Here is a 19,153-nt window from a genome sequence, read left to right on the forward strand (position 1 = left end):
AGAGTTGTGAAGATTTTGTAGGATGCTTCTGGAATTTTGAAGGGTTTTGAGAAGATTTCGGGAATTTTGTAGGATGTTTTGGGAATTTTGTGGGATATTGACTTGACTTGAAGAATTTTGATGGATTCTTCCCAGATTGTGTGGAAAGTTGTCAAGATTTCATAGGATGTTTCTGGAATTTTGAGGGACATTGAGTTGACTTGAAGAATTTTGGTAGATTTTTCCTAGATTCTGTTGAATGTTGTCAAGATTTGCTAGGAGGTTTCTAGATATTGGTGGGGTTGTGAGAAGATTTTGGGAATTTTGTTGGATGTTTCTGGAATTATTTGGGAATTTTGAGGAGACATGAAAAATTTTGATGGATTTTTCCTAGATTGTGTGGAAATTTGTCAAGATATTGTGGAATGTTTCAGGAATTCTATTGGATTTTGAGATGATTTGGGGAATTTTGCGGGTTGTTTCTGGAATTTTGTGCGATATTGAGTTGGCTTGAAGAATTTTGATGGATTTTTCCTAGATTTTGTGGAAAGTTGTTGAGATTTTGTGGGATGTTTTTGGAATTTGGTAGGATTATGAGAAGATTTTGGGAATTTTGTGGGATGTTTCTTGAATTTGGGAGGGTTTTGAGATGACTTTGGGAATTTTGAGGGATGTTTCAGGAATTTTGTGGGATATTGAGTTAAGTTGAAGAATTTTGATGGATTTTTCCTAGATTGTATGGATCGTTGTCAAGATTTTGTGGGATGTTTCAGGAATTCTGTAGGGTTTTGTGACAATTTTTTAAATTTTGTTGGATGTTTCTGGAATTTTGTGGGATTTTTGTAGAATTTTGAAGGATTTTGAGGATACATGAAGAATTTTGCGGGTTTTTTCCTAGATTGTGTGGAAAGTTGTTCAAGATTTTGTAGAATGTTTCTGGAATTTTGAGGGACAATGAGTTGACTTGAAGAATATTGTGGGATTTTTCTGAGATTGTGTGGAAAGTTGTCAAGATCTTGTGAGATGTTTTAGGAATTTCGTAGGGTTTTGAGAAGATTTCAGGAATTTTGTCCGATGTATCTGGAATTATTTGGGAATTTTGAGGAGACACATTGGAATTTGAGGGATTTTTCTGAGATTGTGTGGAAAGTTGCCACAATTTTTTGGGTAGTTTCTGGAATTTGGTAGTGTTTTGAGAAGATTTTGTGAATTTTGTGGGATGTTTCTGGAATTTTGTGTGATTTTTGTAGAATTTTGTGGGATGTTGAGGAGACATGAAGAATTTTGATGGATATTTCTTAGATTTTGTTCAACGTTGTCAAGATTTTGTGAGATGTTTCTGGAATTTGGTTGGGTTTTGAGAAGATTTCAGTAATTATTTGGGATGTTTTTTGAACTTAGAGGGATTTTTCTTAGATTGTGCAGAAAGTTCTTGATATTTTGTGGGATGTTTCTATAATTTCATAGGATTTTTCTGGAATTTTAAGGCATATTGAGTTGTCTTGAGGAATTTTGAGGGATTTTTCCTAGATTGTGGGGAAAGTTGTCAAGGTTTTTTGGCATGCTTTAGGCATTTTTTAGGGTTTTGAGAATTTTGGGGGAATTTTGTGGGATGTTTCTTGAATTTTGTGGGATTTTTGTGGATTTTGAGGGATTTTGAGGAGATATGAAGAATTTTGATGAATTTTTCCTTGATTGTGTGGAAATTTGTCAAGATTTTTTTTGATGTTTCTGAAATTTGGTAGGGTTTTGAGAAGATTTCAGGAATTTCGTGGGATATTTCTGGAATTTCTTATGTATTTGAGAGAATTTTGTTGGGCTTTTTGTTGTAATGCAGTTAGGAAAAATGGTATGACCCAAAGAATGTACCCCTAAAAATGTAGATTTGTAAGTTCTTTCCCTTATCTTGTTCTCCCCAGGTTCCCTTATTGTTTGTGTAAATTCCCACAGCCCCTTCCCCTGTCCTGAAAAAGGAGTGCCTGTCCATACCTCTTCCTCTTTCCCTTCTGCCATCTCACCCTGAAGGATCCCAAGAAATAAAGCTGCAACTGCCATCTCAGCATAGGGAAAGAGCCTCGTTTTTAGGGCCTCGTCTGGCAAGCTAAAACTACCTCCCCAGCCTGCCTGCCCGCTGCGGGGTGGACAGAGGTAACAGAGGGGCTGGGGACTGAGTTATAATAGCAGGTGGTGTGATGAGTATGTAAGGAGTTTGCTCGTAAAAACAAGAAAATAAAGGGTTAAGCAAGATATTGGCAATTGAAAAGTTCCAAGCAGAACCGGCAGAAACTCCAAGGACATCCTGTTGTTGAGCATAACTTGTATACTCATTACCTTAGCCAGATATGGAGCTTGAAGCATAACTTGTGTATCCAATATTTTAGCCAAAAATGGAGCTTGGCTTGCAGATCAAGGGCGATGCTGTGACGAAGAGGAGCATCTTCCTCCCCACGACCACCGAAAAGCAAAACACGACCACCTAGCAACAAGCCGCGCAGAAGCAGAATCAACCCGGATGACGCAGAAACCGGAACTGAAGACACTGTAAGGGCTCTGAAGTTTGGGGAGGGGGGCGCTAGCCGTTGGTGGAGCGGTGATTCCCCGGCCGCCCAGCGCTGTTTTGCTTGCTGCCGCTTGCTAAAATAAATCCAATTATTTTTATTCAACAAGGATCTTGATTTTTTTATTAATATAATCCATAACAACCACAATTCCCTTCATTAATTAATTGACCACTCTTTCTCCCTCTTTATGCTAATTAGTCCTATTTTTAGTCTTTTGATCCTAACTATTGTCATTTTCTCAGACAGGGTAAAAGGGGCCACTTTGGGGCCCATGGAAACTTTTCTGAGGAACATTTAGGGTAGTTTTGGGTCTGGGGAGGGAATTTAGAAAGAACTTGCGGGTCTGGAGGACACTTGGGGGAGCCAGGGGTGAAGTAGCCCCACTTTGTCCCTCCTGATTAATCCTGGCTAGCTCTGTCGAGGGGAGGGCAGGGAGGCTCTTCATGACCAAGATAAAGACCAAACAGCTGCTTTTCCCTCCGGCATAACGTCAGATGTTTATTCAGGCTGGGATCCAGGAGGAAAAAAAAGAGAGGGAGGAAATATTTCCCAGGTACTTTCAAACCTTGGGAGAGGGGCGGGGAGACATATAACACCAAGCAATGGGATAACATTTCAGGGACAGGGAGGGGAAGGGAAAAACACGTCACAGCTGCAGGGAGGGTTTACACAGAAACTAAAGCACACCCAGGATTGTGCACTAGCACATCTCCCCCTATTTTGTTCTATATAATTCATGAAATGAGCTTATATGACTTACTGACCTGAAGTGGCCCACCAAGTACCATTTGCAGGCTGGTGAGGGTTACTCTGGTCTGCCAGCTCTATATGGTTGACATCTGAGGTAGCTGAGATCAGCTTAATTATGCTTTTGTATAGTATCCTGCTTAAAACTCCAAACTCCGTTAGCAAAATAATGACTAGCAGTGACAGAATAGTTTTCACTACTGAAGCCCACCACCCCGAGAGTCCCCAGTTTTTAAACAGTCCATTAAACCAGTCATCTGCTTCTTGCTTGACTTGTCCGATCATGCTTTTCATCTCTTGGAGTGTGGCATGGATGTTAGGAGCTTTCGATGTCAGATTCATGCAGCAGAGACCCTCCAACTCCTGGCACTCGTGCCCGTGGAGCAATAGGAGAAAGTCTATCGCTGCACCATTTTGGAGTGTTGCCTGCCTGCTAACTTCCTCATCTTCTAGGAGGGCACTTATGGCGCTAGATGTTAAATTTGCTTGTTTTACCACCCAGCATTCTAGGTGTCCCAATTCACCTAGGGCCTTGGCTGCAGCCACCCAAAGAAGGAAAATGGATGCAGCAATTCTTTTTGGTTTGGACCAATGAAAAATCTCCGAATCACAATTCTCATCTAAATTTGTAGCACTTCTCTTCTGAATTTTCCTCGTCAAATTATTTTTATTGGTCCATTCGCCAATTAATGTTTGATTGGGTGCTAACAGTGATAGACGCCCTCTGGTACACAGCCCTCCGAGGAGACAGGGTGGAATTCCTGCCCATGCGCTATCCCCACAAATGAGGAACAGTCCTTTGGGGAGGCTTTTGAGATGTGTATGAGCTGAGGAGTGCACTTTTGATGTAGCTTAGGACGTGGCACCACCTTTTTGCTGTGAATTCTTCTCAATATTGTACTATATTGTGGAAGGTTTCTTTATTAATTGGAAGACTGACCCTAAAGTGTACACAGTGTAATGCTGGAGAGGAACCCAGTAGCTCTAACTCCTGGGGTTCCTGGCTTGCCTTAGGAAAATGTGGCAGCCACTCTTTGACGGGGTTTTTAAACTCTGCTTCTATTTGAGTGCTGTGGAAATTCATTACCTGCTTCAGGAGTCAGTGTATTAAAGCGATGTGTAAATTCATCATGCTGCAATGGAATTCCTACCAGGCAGGTAGACATAGGATTTTTCGCTGCTCAAGTAGATAGACATATGTTTTCTTGATGAAGTGTTTGTGCCAGGGTCACCCAGATGTTCTGGCGTGGCTGTGTGACGATCCAGGCCGCTGTCAGGCTGCTAAGTGCGAGCAGGATGACAGCAGGGTTAAGGCTCATCATGGATTTGAGTGAGAGGTAGGTTATTTCTAAAAACAAGGAAACAGACATTTTTGGAAACTTATTTACTGCCAAAGCATGCAGGTCAGAGGCTAGAAAGGTTTCTTCTTGCTCTCTTCGGTGGCGTCTTCTCTTGGAAGCAACAGCCACTTGCTTCTCATCTCTTATTGCTGGGGCTGGATTCTTTGGAACAAAAGGTTTTACCCGTTTCTGAGGAATCCATCAGGGGCCTGCAGGGGTGGAGACACATGTGTAACCACGCCCCCAGGTGACAAGTTCATAGGGGCCCTTGGTTTGCCAAGTTTCAGGGTCCCTGATTAAAACTGGTGGACGCTGTGACAATTAAAACTGATCATCACTGTTAAAATGCCGAGTCACAGGAGGCTTCATGTTTTCAAATGAGCAGTTTAGGAAATTAATGGCAAACAGAGTTTTACAGGGTTTTTGTTGTGGAGACATCCACACTGCCTCGCTACCTTACCTGGCTAGGACTTGTTTGAGCGTCTGGTGTGCACACTCAATCACAGCTTGACCTGTGGAGGAGTGGGGGATGCCAGTTTTATGTTCCACTCCCCACTGCTGGACAAATTCCAGGAACTCCTTGGATTGATACGCTGGGCCATTATCTGTTTTAATTTCTTTAGGGATTCCCAATACAGAAAAGGCCTGTACTAAGTGTTGTTTGGCATGTACAGATTTTTCTCCTGCATGAGCAGAGGCATACACTGCTCCTGAGTATGTATCAATGCTCACGTGTACATACTTAAGGTGACCAAAACTGGGGATGTCAGTGATATCTGTTGGCCACACTTCACAGCTTTCAATTCCTCGGGGATTAACCCCCAGGCCTAATGATGGCACTGCCTGGAGCTGACAACTGGGACAGGTAGCCACGATGGCTTTAGCCTGACCCCGTGTCAGCTGGAGCTGATGAATCAGTCCTGGCACATTTTGATGGTATCGCTGGTGACTTATCTTTGCCTGTTGGAACACATCTGGGAGACGTGCCTTTTCAGCTGGGGCAGCAAGGGAATCAGCCTCCCGGTTTCCCTCAGCGATTTCACCTGGCAATGGGGTATGCAACTTTATATGCATCACATAGAAAGGTTGTTTTCGATTTGAAACCAAATAAATCAGTTTTGAAAGCAATCTAAAGAGATGTTCGTTCTCAATGTCCTTGAGAACTGCCTGCTCCGCTCTGGACACCACTCCTGCTACGTAGGCTGAGTCAGTAACCAAATTAATCGGTTCTGAAAACTTCTCAAAGGCTCTTATGGCCGCAGCCAGTTCAGCTATCTGGGGTGACCCCTCTACAAACTCAACATCAGCTTCCCAAAGCTGAGTCTGTGGATTTCTCCAAGTCATCACCGACTTGTGAGATGTCCCAGATGCATCAGTGAACACTGTGAGAGCTTTGAGTGGCCTTTGGCTCCTTTTCTCACAAGGAATGAGGTGGAATTCCTCATGAAACAATTTGTGTGCTGGCGCATGAACTGAAATTTGCCCACTAGAGCTGTCCAGAGCAAACTGGAGGGTAGCATTGCTCTGCAGCAGATGCTCAAACATCTCTTTGGTCAGTCTCTCAGGGGAGTTTTTGCCTTCTCCAGAGAGCCTGACTGGGAGGTGAATACACATAAAGTCACAACCTGCCAGTTCATGCAGCCTTACCCTGGCCAACTGAATCAGCTGAGCCATCAGCTCTTGTGGCTTGGTGATAGTTTTGGGTCATTGATGGGAGAGGAAAACCCATTCTGTTATTAAGAGTGGATCTCTCTGCCCCTCGGCCCACTGGAATATTAACCCAGGTAGGTGTGGCAATTTGCCCAGGACAATAAATTTGAAAGGCAGCTCAGGTTTGAAGCGATGTGCCTGTCTTTCTGTCAAGGCCTTTTGTGCCTTTTCAATCACAATTTTTGCTTCTGGAGTCAGCTCCCTGGGAGACAGCAGCTCTCTCTCCCCTTTCAATAAATTGAGCAGGGGGCCCAGGTCCTCATTGGTGAGACCTAGCCAGGGTCTGACCCAGTTTAGTGACCCGCATAGGGAATGGAGATCTGCTAGAGTTTTAGGATTACCAATAATTTCCAATTTTTGTGCAACAACCATCCTTGCGGTAATTTCCAGGCCCAGGTATTTCCAAGGTGGCATCCTTTGAACTTTGTCTTCCTGCAATTGGAATCCAGCAGAGGTTAAAACTTTAACCACTAGGTCAAGGGTGTCTTGCAGCATGTTGTGTTTGGGACAGCATACCAAAACATCGTCCATGTAATGCAAAATGATGGCATCTCTCTTTTCAGCACGCACTGAGGACGGCAAAGACCCCACATATCACTGGCAGATGAAGGGGCTTGCTTTCATCCCCTGAGGTAATAACTGTCCAGTGGTACCCTTTCATTGGGGCTTCTCGGTTAATTGTGGGAATGGAAAAGGCAAACCTTGGCGCATCAGCTGGGTGCAGGGGAATTTGAAAAAACCAATCTTTAATATCCAGTACTGCTAGTAGCCAATTTTGTGGTAACATAGTTGGGGATGGCATACCTGGTTGAAGAGACCCCATGTCCTCTATTTTTTTGTTTCTTTCTCTCAAATCCTGAAGGAGGTGCCATTTATCCTTCCCTGGCTTTTTTATTACAAACACCGGGGAATTCCAAGGGCTGGTTGTTTCTACTATGTGTCATTTGGCCAATTATTGTTCTACTAACTTTTCTAGCGCCCCAAGTTTTTGTCTGCTGAGAGGCCACTGGTTCACTCAAACTGGATTATTATCTACCCAAGTGTCTTGGGTTGATTAGGAGGTTAAATTGTATCCCCATTCATCCACCTAACCCAGACACAGGTTTTGTATTCTTAAAATTTCATCTAAGAGTAAAAGTGAGTGGAAAAGAAGCACCAAGTCTGTTATCAGAGACTGTACTTGCTCCCCCCGCATCGGGAGTTTTGACTTCTACACAGACAGACAACAAGACACAGATCGCTTTGGCTTTCCAGCTAGCCGGAGCAGAGAGGTCTTCCTGGACTGTTTTCTTTCCCCTTTTCTGAAACGAATCGAACCTGCTCTGAACTGGGGACTCGAGGGAGCACCGGGAGCTTGCACCCGTGGACTACCGGGAGCCCAGACTGGGCAGCGGCATTTTCCAACACCAGAGAGACTGATAACAGAGCAAACACCCACAGCAAAGAGACCCTCTGAAGTTTGTCATCTCTTCTGAACGGCAAGAGGTTTTGTAATTTGATATCGTTCATTCTTGTGCCGGGTAGTGCTGTGGATGTGAAATAAACAGGTTTTTTCCACTTCTCTCAGAGAAATCTCTTCCCGAACCGGTTGGAGGGTGGGAGAAAAGGGCCACGTGGGTTTGCTTCCCTGGGGGAGCCCCACTGGAGGTTTTCTCCCAAATCTGCCCTAAACCAGGACACCAAGATAACTTTTGGACCGGACACTCTACAGTGGCCTCCATCAAAAATCCAGAGGTGTCTCAGGAATTGATAATTTCACTCCCCACTGGGACATGGTGTCTCTTCCCCACAGCGGGCACTTGTAGTCAATAACAAAAGGTCGGACACTAGCTAACCTACCCTCCGGACCTTCAATCTGGACGATACCTTTAGCAATTTTAGCCAGTTTCATTCCTCCAACACCCTGTATTTTTCCTGCCATGGGTTACAGTTCCCAATGTGAGGGCCACACCTTTTCAGGTATGATAGTCACATCTGCCCCAGTATCAATTAACCCTTCTACATGGAGATGTTCTGATTTATGTGTTAAGTTCCATCCCATAATGGGTTTGTCTTCACCCACTACTTCTGCCCAGTAGACTCCTGGTGCTTTGTCATCTACTGGGATTTCTGTTGGAACAGGGATCACCTGGGCTATTACCTGCCCTTTGTCTACATAGAAAGGTGGTTGAGGGCACCTAGCTAAGAGAGTGAGGTGTGTTAGGTCTCCCTTAATTGTCATGGGAGCCACCTCAATCTCTATTGGTGAATGTGCTGTGTCTCCAATAGCAAAATACCTACTATCCAGTCCAGACGGGTCTTGTGAATTATCCTGCAAGTCTACTCCAATGACAGTCCAACGATCAGATCTGAAACAAAAAGCTTTAGAAGTTATGTCGTGGTTTTAAACCAGTAACTAAGAAAATTACTTATTTCTTGCTGTGAGATATGGATTAGAACAAGAGCAAAACAGGCATAAAACTTAAAAGGAATAAAGAACGTTTATTCACAAACTACAGTAATAAGAACAACAGAATAAACTTCCAAAAAAACCTTTTTTATCCCCCACTACCCACTATTCCCTTGTTCACATGACCACAGAGACAAAAACTTTGGAACTTGGATGGTTAGAACAGTCCCAATTCCTGCTACAGTTTTTTCACCAGTCTTTGTAGAGAAACAGAAGTCTCTTTCTGTTAATTTATGGAGTTTCTCACTAGAAAACTACTTCTGTTATAGTTTTCTATTGCCCTGATGTCAGCTGCCCAGAACTGCTGTTATCAGAGCTCACTCCTCCCATTTCACATCACTCTGAAGTGTGTATGGGCCATGAGTCTAGGGATGGCATTTTAAGGACGAGTTATTCAAAAGCAAAAGTCTTCTTCATCTGTCTCTGTAAGCTTCACTAGAAAACAGTTTTCTCATTGCCTCTTAAGGCTTCAAATCCTCCAGCACTTCACTGTACCACAATTACTCTACTTTTTACTCAAAATTTACACTTTGAACACTTTATTCCCCCCTACATACTCTATCATGAATTAAAGGAGTTCTTTCAGGACTTTATTGTCCATCTCCATAACTTGAACAGAAAAATATTTCATCTTAATTAAAGCACCTCCTTATTCTCTACCTTTTCTGAAGCTTCTTTTCTTTTCTGTCACTGGTAGTTTATAAAGTCTCTTTTCATGTTGATCACTCTCTTTTTCCCTCTCTGGATAAAAAGATTAATCTGCAAGTCTCATCTGGGTAATGAAAGGGTTAAAATCTTGCCCAGGCTTTGTAGATGGTTCTGTGACTTCTGTCAGTGCAGCAGCTGGAGCTGTCATTGATAGAAGATTCCTCATGGCTGTTCTGGAAAGTGTAGTCGCCGCCTTAGCCCGCCGCAGGTTCAGAGCCTCTTTCTTTCTTCACTCGGCAGTCTCTAGTAAATTTAGTCACAGCAAAACCTGCAGCCGAGCCAGAGATCGGCTTGGCTTGGCCAGAGCCCGGGGAAAGCCCCCCGCAAGCCCCCATCTCCCGGCCGAGAGCCGCTGGGTCCAGCCCAGCCCCCGCCCGGCCACATGGCCGGGCAGAGAACGGGAGGCCTGGAGCTCTGTTACCTTTCACAGCCAGGAAACAAAGAGCCCAAGAGTGCTCTGACTTTACATCTTAAGGTAGGGTTCACAAGTTGATCTCCCTTTTCAATGGTCAAAACTGCTGTCAATTCCCAGTAATGACCGATAATTGGTCAGAAGAAAAGACTCTCATCAGCCACCAGCAGCTTCAACTTCCTTAGCTCTTAAAACCACCTTAAAGGTAAAGTCACCTCATGACAAGTTACAAATCACTTACTGAATCACTTTTGCGGTTGCCAGACCTTATTAGGCAAACGTTCCTCACAATTATATTTCTGCAGCCTCTCAGCCCGCTCCCTTTCCTCCCCTTTTCCCATTAAAATAGAGTCTTTTTTCTGCTTCAGGTCTGTCATTTTTATGTCTCTGCGCTTGACAGAAAAGCGCTGAGACTTTAGTTTCTTGGTTGACTGGCTAGAGCTTCTTTCTAGTGTTTCCCTTGTTGCTGGGTTTGAGGACAGTTCCTTGCAAAATGTCCTGGCCTCTTGCACTGGAAACAGACGATGTGCTGCAGCTGTTCTGGTGACATCTGTGGCTTATTCATTCCTGGTGTCACTGCTGCCACTGTCCTTGGGTTGCCTGGTTTCTTGCCGTGTACGCTGTACAAGTCTGCTTTCTGGGCACATGGCTTCAATCATATCTGCTATGGTGGGTGGAGGGTTAATAGGTAGACTCAGAATTGCTCTACGACAAGCGTCGTTGGCATTTCTTTGGGCCATTTCTTGAAGCAGTTCTGTCTGGGCCACTGGTTCTTTAACTTGTCTCTGTATCTGTAGTCTCAGTCGATCTACAAACTGTAAGAAACTATCAGATGGCAGCTGGTTAATATTAACATAACTGACTTGAATATCAGCTGCTATTGTATACTACAGGAGCCGCTGTTAGCATACCTTCATCTTCTCCAGGGCTGGTATTCCCTGGGTCTCTCTGCCTGCACCCCCCCACGCCGGGCTCTGGGGGCTCCATTCCCTCACCAAGCCTGTGGAGAGACCCAGCTCCTCCCCTGCAGGAGCCAGGCGGGGGCCCGCACCCTGCCACGCCAGGCTCGGTAGGCTGGCACCCCCCCATCGGGAGGCAGGGCCGGGACACCCCTCTCCCTGCCCCTCTGCAGGAGCAAGGGGTGTAACTCTCTCTCTCCCTGCCCCTTCTCCCTGGGGAACAGGGGCCGGAGGGATAAGTGGATACAACACGGACTCAAAGTATCTAGACACAGGAGGCCCAAACTTGCTGGAATAATCCAAATTGCAGGTTTATTGTCTGTCGTCCATCCGGGGCAAGAAAGAGACAGAAATGCCCTGGATCTTATCTCTTATACAAAGGGGTGGGGGTGATCGGGGGATACAGAGAGGTCACAGCCAATGGGAAGGGGGAAGGGAGAAGGTTCTCAGGTAGGAACTAACATTACACAAAACAGAGGTGAGTTTTACTCTTGGGAGATACCAAGATTTTTAGACGCACTACAACAACACATGACAGGTGGAAGGCGAGCCCGCCCTCAAGCACGGCCATCCAAGTCAGTCAGGGGCACAGGCTGCAGCTGAAGCTGCCAAGCGTTGCTGTGAGGCTGGCAAGTGAAGAGAAAGCCATTGTGGTCAATTCTGCTGAAGCCTTTTGCCAAACCAAAGGCAACTGTGCCCACAGCCTCCCCCTGTTTGGCACTCAGCTGCTGCAGACGCCTCACTGTGCAGGTGCCGACGTTGGGGCTGCTGCTGTTCCTGTGCACACTCTGCTGCTGTTTCTGTGCACACTCTGCTGCTGTTCCTGTGCACACTCTGCTGCTGTTTCTGTGGGCTCCTGAGTCGCTTCAGCAGCAGCGACTGGGCAGCCCTGCTGGAGGAGACATCACCACCCTCCCCTTGGTGGCAGCAGCTCTGCGGACCCCGAGCTCTGTGTCAGGGGAGCCTCAGTCACAGCACCGTGTCCTGGGCAGCCGCGAGGGCCCGGGCTGGCGGCCAGCCCTGCCTCTGCCCACTGCCCCTTATCGCAGGCACCCAGTGGCCATGGGCCGGCAGCACCCCCCTGCCCTGCATGTCCCCAGCCAGCCCAGCCTGGGCACACCTTGGGCTGTCCACACCCTCCTGGAGGGGTGTTGTCCCAGCCTCGAGGGCTTCTGCTGCAGGCCTGGGAGACATTCTGGGGAAGTGCCAGGTCGGCCGGCTGTCAGGAAAAAGGTGGCTGCCCGGGGGCTGCTTATGCCCTCTGACACCCAATTCCTCAGGTCTTCCCACCGGTCCAGCCTTTCAGGGGCCTCCTGTCCCCTTTGGAGCCTCCAGCCTCCACACATGCCCCTCACGCCTTCCCACGCTTTTGTCTCGCCTGGGCCTCCACAGACCCTCATCCATTTACAGCCTCCCAGTGCCCTGTTCCCTCAGAGTCTCCCCCAGTGCAGCCCGGCAGCAGCGCCACAGCCCCACAGGAGCTCCAGAGGAGCAGGATCAAGAGGCACGTGGGAGCCCTCAGCAACCCAGCCAGCACCACACGGGCACGAGGACACAGATGGCGGCGCTTCCTGGCTGAGACAGGGTTTGTGCCTTCAGCAGAACCACCAAAGGCCAAGGGTTTCTGGCCATTTTCCCTGCACCACTGCATGCCTGGGCAGCTTGCTGAGCTGTGATTCCCCAAGTGGAATCACATTTTCCCCGCTTCCTCTATGCCCTGTACACCATGGGCAGCAAGATAAAGGTCTTGGGAAGTGACTGCCTATTATAATATATACTATATTTATATCCTAAAAGAAAATGAAAAGAAGAAAAGAACAATATTTAAGAAACAAAAAAAATTCTCTGCTGGTTCAGGTGGCCCCAGCAGACAGAGCCTGCCGGGTCAGTTGCCAGCAGAGCTCCAGCAGCGCAGCCAGCTGAGGCCCAACAGACGAGGCCGTGTCCTCCATGCCCTGCGCAGCTGAACTTGCAGGTTCTCCAAGATGGAATATCGAGCCGTCTCTACTGCCTGGGTGATGTAAAATGTTTGAATTGCCAGGTTTCCGATGGCAGGGCTGGTGTCACAAACCACGTTCTTAAGGGCTGGAAGAGAGATGAACAGAGCCACGGTCAGATTCCCAGACCTGCGGAGGCCCACGGAGAGCCCCCGGCCAGGGCCATCCCAGCCGGCTCTTGCCATGGCCAGCAGGGAGCAGGGACCAAGGGGATCAGCCCGAAGCTGCTGGCCACGAATGCCCCACGTGAAACCTCGGAGTGATCCACCCACGCCGCCCCTCATCCGCACATTGAGCAGAGACCTTCGCAGACAGTCCAGGACTTGCAGCTCCACCCAGCAGCCCCGCTGACAGCCCGCTGCCCTCACTCACATTTGTAAATTAGCTGCAGGTCTTCTTTCTGCCCCCTCAGGAGCCGCCCGGCCATCCCTGGGAACACAGAGCCTGTCAGGGCCCCAGCGGCACAGCTCCCTGCCAGCGGCGCTGCCAGCCCTGTGGCCACACGCCCTCCCGCCCCGGCAGGGCTCAGCCCGGGCCCGTGCCGCATCCTGACTCAGCCCAAGGGCACGGCTGCCAGAGGCCGGCAGCAGCAGCCCCGAGGGGAGGCAGGGCTCCAGGGCGTGGGGCCCGGGTGCCGCTGCCGGGGCAGCAGTCGGGGCCGGGGCCGAGCTGTGGCGGGGCGGAAAGGGAGCCCGGGCTCGTGGCTCACCGATGAACCTGATGGCCGCCGCTCGCAGGGGCTCCTGTGGGCTCTGCAGGTACGGCAGGGCCCGACGCAGGTCCTCCGCCGCTCGGTTCCTCTCCTGTGCCAGCTGGAGAGAGCGGCAGGAGGGAAGGGTAGGCGCGGGCTCTGCCCCTCGGCCAGGCGCTGCCTGCCCGGCCAACCCTGAGGCCCGGCCAGCAGCCGCTGGCGCCGAGCTCTGCAAGGGGCAGAGGGCCGGCTGCTGCCCAGGGAGCCGCGGTGCCGCCCTGCCCTGCAGCCCCAGTGGATCGGGGCTCCATCGGAACCAGGCTCGGGACCACAGGAGCCTGAAGAAGAAGCCGTGCGGCCCCCGGGGGCGGCACTGGGCAGGGGCGCAGCTGCCAGCCCCACACACCGAGCGCTGGGGACAGGGGGCTTCTCCAGGCTGAGGCTGGGCCTTCCAAGCCGTCCTTACCAGGCACTCGGTGATCATCCACAGCTTCTTCTTTTTCACAGGTCTTTCAAGATCTCTCCTCTTCAGGAACTCGGACGCACAAAGCAGCGTTGCCCAAGAAGCCTGGAGAGCAGCAGAGACCCGCAGATGGCCCCACAAGTCAGGACACAGGACCCGCCCGCATTCGTGTGCCAAGGCCAGGAGGAGGCTGCAGCCGGCAAGGTGCCAGGGCAGGAGGCGGCCGAGCCCCCTCCCCGGGTGACAGCAGCAGCCCAGGAATCCTCACCTCTGCCACCTGCTGGTTCTCGTCATGGCAGTGGAAGAAGAGAGGCAGCAGGCTGTGGTGCACGTGTGACTTCAGGGCCTTTTTTTCCTTTTCTGTTAGAAGAGTCATCAATGATCGGAAGAATAATATGGACACCAGCTGCACCTGGCTATTATCCTATATGAAAGGAAGGAAGGAAAAAAGACCTCAGCCCTGTCTGCATGGGGCTCAGCAGGGCGCAGGCCTGAGAATCCCCAGGGCACCAAGTGTCTGGGCAGCAGCCAGTGGCCTCGGCTGGGGGCACAGAGCCTTACGTGGTCAAAGAGTGGCAGGAGCGCCTCAGCCAGCTGCAGGGCAATGGGGCTGGGTATCAGCATGTCCTTGTCCAAGACGATAAAGCTGAGCACCACGACTGTCATCCTGACTATCTCTCCATCTGCATCCCACAGGAAATCTACAAGACTTTCAGTCAGGCTCCGCATTTTTTCAGCCTGTGTGGAAGACAAGTCTGTGAAACGCCACCCTGCTGCCACAGGGCCAAGAGGCCAAAGGCCTGTCCCAAAGCACTCAGGAAGAAGCAGGAGGCAGGAGAGCTGGCAGCAGCTGCCTCGGGGCCCGAAGCCCAGCCAAGCCCAAGGGACTGCGTTTCCCGGCGCAGCTTCAGCCACTGCCCACTTCTCACCATCGAGGGATCGTCAATCAACTTGAAAAGGGCCCTGAGCGCCAGGTGACGCTTGTCCCTGCTCTCGCTCCGCAGGTGCCTTGAGAAGATTTCCAGGACTCTGTTAGCGCTGCGTTCGCTCAAGTCCAGGTAGTCCAGGATCTGAAAGGCACAGGGCAGTGACAGGGGAGGCAGCCGGCAGGAGCCCAGAAACAAGACAGGAAACAGGGCCCGGGCAGCAGCACAAGGCATGGGCACCGTCCCAGGCAGCTGCAGCTATGAGAGGGCAGAGAGGTGGCAGGCAGCTCTGCAGGGAGGCACTTTTGGCCATCAGGCTCACCTCCACAAGGAATGCCAGGGCAGGCAGATCCCAGCGTGCCTCCTGTGTGCTGAGCAGCTGGAGCAGGTAGGGAACGATGCGGGAACACAAGGGGATAGAGGCAGACGACATCTCCCTGCCAGGGTGAAAAAGTAGCCCAGACTGTGAGCTGGGAGGACAAACATCTCCCAGGACTGATTGACAGAGTTCAGATCTTTGAGCACCATCCTGCAAGGATAGGGGACCTGGGCCCTTGGGGAGGTGACTCCTTGTGGGCACCCTCCTTTCCCAGCCTTTTCCAGTCTCCCTAGCCGTCCCTCGGTGACGAGGCCCTCTGGCCCACGACAGTGGGGACTGTGTTGGGCAACCTCAGCACGGGGCACAAATGCCAGAGGCAGTGGGGAGAAGGGGGTCTCACCTGGCCAGCAGACCCACGGCATAGTGGTGGGTGTCAGCAGAGAGCAGCTTGTCCCAGCCACGCTTGTGTTCCATTTCCACCACCACTTCCTCACGATGCATTTGGCACAGCAGGGACTTCAGGGCCTGCACTGCAAAGCTGTGTGCACAGCAAAGCCCAGGTCACGCTGGGAGCACTGGCTCCTGCCGTGGAGACATGGCAGGGACAGGAGGAGTGGGATAGAGCACCTGTTGGGGCTGATGGCAAGGCCGTGTTGCTCCTGGCATCCCTTCCAGAAGGCATTGAGATCCTCTGGCATCTCCAAAGTGCTGAAGAACACTTGGAAGAGCAGATGCACAAAGAGGCGGGGGAAATGCACCGTCACTACATGTGGGACGCAGGGCATCTGAAGGATCTTCCACATCAGCACAGTTGCCTGCAGAGGACAGAGAACCCTGAGACAGCGCTCAGTGCTGAGGTGTGCGGGTGGCAGGGCCTGAGTGTGGCAGGGAGCGGTCAGGGGAAACCCCTGGGGAGCTCCACGCCTGGTGCCCCTGAAGCTGCCCCTAGGCCAGGTTTCAGCCCAGTGCCTGAGGCAGGGAGATGCAGTTGGGGAAGGAGGAAACAGAGCTGCTGAAGAGGTGGCTTGCCATGGGCTGAGCAAAGGCCAGTTGCAGAAACTCACAGCCAGGGCAAAGACACCCGTGTTGTCTCCATCAGAGGTGCGCGTGCTGTGCTCTGGCCAGTTCCCCAGCACATCGAGGACTATCCGGTATGCCCGCTCCGCTGTCCTGGGCGAGCACAAGATGGTCTTCCACATGGTCATAGCAGCTCTGCGGGGCGACAGCTCTGTCTCATGGGGGTCTCGGACACATCCCCGTGGCCTGGGCAGCAGTGGGGGGGAGCTGAGCTTGCTGCCAGCTCTGCCTCTGCCTGCTGCCCCTCGCCAGCAGCAGCAGCCAGGCAGCCCAGCCCTGTGGGGACAGGGCCCTGAGGGCCATGGCATGGCAGCAGGCTCGGGGACCGATGTAGCAGGGCTGGGAAAGGTCCCAGGTAGACAGGACCCTGGAAGTCTCTGTTGGTCAGACACCTGGGCCAGGCTGTGCAGGCTGATGGGCTGAGGAGCCCTGAGCCCTCTGGGCACGTGGGCCCCGTACCTGTCACACGTTGGGGCCACACGCAGGAGAGCAATGACCACGTCAGCGGGCTGTGCCTCGCTCAGATCCAGCAGGGTCCTGTTCAGCCTGTGCTCAGAGAACTGATTGGCCATGAGCCACTGGTGGATGTACCTCACCATGGCAGGCACCTGGAGAAAGCACAAGGGGAGACTTGGAAAGCTGCCACAGGGAGTCAGGAATGTCCCCAGCTTCCCCAGAGAAGTGCTTCCCTTCTCAGCACGCTGCAATGGCCTCAAAGGCTTTGAGTGATCAGCAAGCGTGGCTTGGGAGGCCAAGCGATCCCTGGAGGATCAAACCCTGGCCACAGGCTGCTTACTTGCTTTTGACTGTAAAAACCCTCCTCTACAAGCATATCCAGCAGGGCAGCAGTGGCCTTGGTGTTGAAGATGTATGAATAAGGTCTGAGCCCAGTGGCCATGGCGCTGGTCCCTTCTTCCCGAATTCTCTTGATGAAGCTGCAAACCAGCTGTAGGAGAAGGGCGGGAGACAGAAACATCGGGGATGTTCCATGGAGTGCTCCAGGCGTGCTGCTGGGCTGAGCAGTGCCAGCAGGCCCAGCCCAGTTGGGGATGGCTGCAGGTACCTGCGCTGTTCTGCGGAAGAGGCCACCGCCAAGGTCCTGCTCTTGTGTCTGGGCCATGGCTGCATCTGGCAAAGAGCAGCCAGAGCTGAGGGGCTGCGGGAGAGGCCGGAGAACGCAGCCCAGCCCTGCGATCCCCAGGCAGGGACAGCCCCGCGGATGCCCCAGGGGATGGAGCACGGCCACTGCTGGGGGGGCAGCCCCAGCCCCTCTTTTATGCTGTCCATGGGTGTGTCTCCACAGGACAGGGTGGGATGGGATGAGATGGGATGCAATGGGATGGGATGGGGCCAAGATGGCCGCAGGCACCAGCCCTGTGGCCCAGCTCTGCCACTCACCCTCCTCCAGCGGCCGGAACTGCTGCACCTCTTCGGTCTCTGGTGCTGGGGCAGCTCCAGGGCCTTCTTCCTCTTCCTCCTCCTCCTCCTGCACCCAGGCCAGCTTGGGCATTCTTGGGGGTTGCTGCTCCATATCATCTTCAACACTCTCCCATCCTTTCCATAGGAACAGCACCAGGGGATGGCATGGCATGCAATGGGATGGGGCCAAGCTGGCAACAGGCGCTAGCCCTAAGGCCGAGCTCTGCAACTCACCCTCCCGTGGTGCCTGGAACTCCTGCACCTCTTCAGTCTCCTGTGCCAGGACAGCTCCAGGGCCTTCTCCTTCCTCCTCCTCCTCAACCCAGGCCAACTTGGGCACTCTTGGGGGTCGCTGCTCCATGACAGGGACTGGATTTATAGCTACTTGCAGGAGAGATGGCTCGGAAAAGCTCCGAGTCAGCAAGTCCTGCAGTCGTGCCTGGAAGGCACCTGCAAGACTCAAGTCCGGGCAAGACGGCAGGACAGCGAGTCCTGCACTTGTGTCTTGAGGGCTCCTGCCACAAGGACAGGAGGCTCCTCGTCAAGGTTTGAGGTCTGGTCTCAAGGGCAGTGACTGCAGGGATGGGCGACACCTCGGAAAAGCTCTGGGTCACCAAATCCCACGGTCTGCCTTGAGAGAACCTTGAGAAGCCTCGGCAAGGCCACAGGTCAGCAAGTGCTGCAGTCGTGCCTGGAAGGCACCTGCAAGACTCAAGTCCTGGCAAGACGGCAGGACAGCAAGTCGTGCACTTGTGTCTTGAGGGCTCCTGCCACAAGGACAGGAGGCTCCTCGTCAAGGTTTGAGGTCTGGTCTCAAGGGCAGTGACTGCAGGGATGGGCGACACCTCGGAAAAGCCCCGGGTCACCAAGTCCCACGGTCTGCCCTTGACAGAACCTTAAGAAAGAAGCCTCGGCAAGGCCACAGGTCAGCAAGCCCTGTGGTCTGGCCTCGAGGTCACCTGTTGGAATAACGCTTCGGAAAAGCTCCGGGTCCGACACAAACGAGTGTGCTGTGCGGGGGCTCCTCACAGCACCGCTCTGACGCGTCCTGTCCCGTCGCGTGCACCGAGCACTGTGGCGTGGTCCTGTCACCGCCAGCTCCTATGCCACCACATGTCACAAAGGGCCCTCTGACACCCTGTCCTTTCCATCCCATGGTGACCATATGTCACAAAGGGCCCTCACGCACCCTGCCAGCTGCCCTGGTTCCCCCTGCCCCCATCCCCCCAAAAATGGCCCAGGTTGGGAGGAATCTCTTGCCCAAAGGGTCTAAGACAGCCCAACAGGATCTTTAGGAATGCCTCAAACCATCAGCCAACGCTGCCCTGCTCTGCAGGCTCAGGGCAGCAGAAGGAGCCCCCAGGGCTGCCGACGCAGCCGCAGCAGGAAGGGCACG

At 51.6% G+C, this 19,153-nt stretch overlaps 1 protein-coding gene across 7 annotated transcripts; it reads right to left on the reverse strand.

The window, feature by feature from the left end:
* Positions 1-12,624: 12,624 nt before the first annotated feature.
* Positions 12,625-18,877, reverse strand: LOC147646769 (maestro heat-like repeat-containing protein family member 7). 7 transcript variants are annotated; one of them, XM_086872991.1, is made up of 16 exons: positions 17,992-18,877; positions 17,737-17,892; positions 17,402-17,466; positions 17,135-17,284; positions 16,798-16,946; positions 16,326-16,524; positions 15,889-16,076; positions 15,662-15,799; positions 15,265-15,379; positions 14,946-15,086; positions 14,578-14,754; positions 14,285-14,440; positions 14,020-14,121; positions 13,572-13,674; positions 13,235-13,291; positions 12,625-12,950 (listed from the first exon to the last, which is right to left on the reverse strand). In XM_086872991.1, the coding sequence occupies exons 1-16, from the start codon at positions 18,116-18,118 to the stop codon at positions 12,751-12,753; spliced, it is 2,223 nt and encodes a 740-aa protein (XP_086729117.1). In that variant the 5' UTR covers positions 18,119-18,877; the 3' UTR covers positions 12,625-12,750. The 7 variants fall into 7 exon arrangements, with proteins under 7 accessions (XP_086729117.1, XP_086729119.1, XP_086729115.1 ...); XM_086872993.1 differs by having other exon boundaries at positions 16,326-16,473; positions 17,992-18,836; XM_086872989.1 differs by having other exon boundaries at positions 16,326-16,473; positions 17,135-17,466; positions 17,992-18,834.
* Positions 18,878-19,153: the final 276 nt, after the last annotated feature.

Source organism: Cyanistes caeruleus, unplaced genomic scaffold, assembly GCF_971803275.1.
Source record: "Cyanistes caeruleus unplaced genomic scaffold, bCyaCae1.hap1.1 HAP1_SCAFFOLD_80, whole genome shotgun sequence".
In the NCBI taxonomy this organism is placed as follows: Eukaryota; Metazoa; Chordata; class Aves; order Passeriformes; family Paridae; genus Cyanistes; species Cyanistes caeruleus.

Excerpts from the sequence above, each read along its gene's own strand:
- LOC147646769 (XM_086872992.1), bottom strand. The coding sequence starts at position 18,118 with ATGGAGCAGCGACCCCCAAGAGTGCCCAAGTTGGCCTGGGTTGAGGAG. Across the intron at positions 15,800-15,888 it reads CTTGCCATCAGCCCCAACAG|CTTTGCAGTGCAGGCCCTGA; the intron begins GTGCTCTATCCC and ends CTGTGCACACAG. Across the intron at positions 13,292-13,571 it reads GGCGGCCATCAGGTTCATCG|GGATGGCCGGGCGGCTCCTG; the intron begins GTGAGCCACGAG and ends CTGTGTTCCCAG.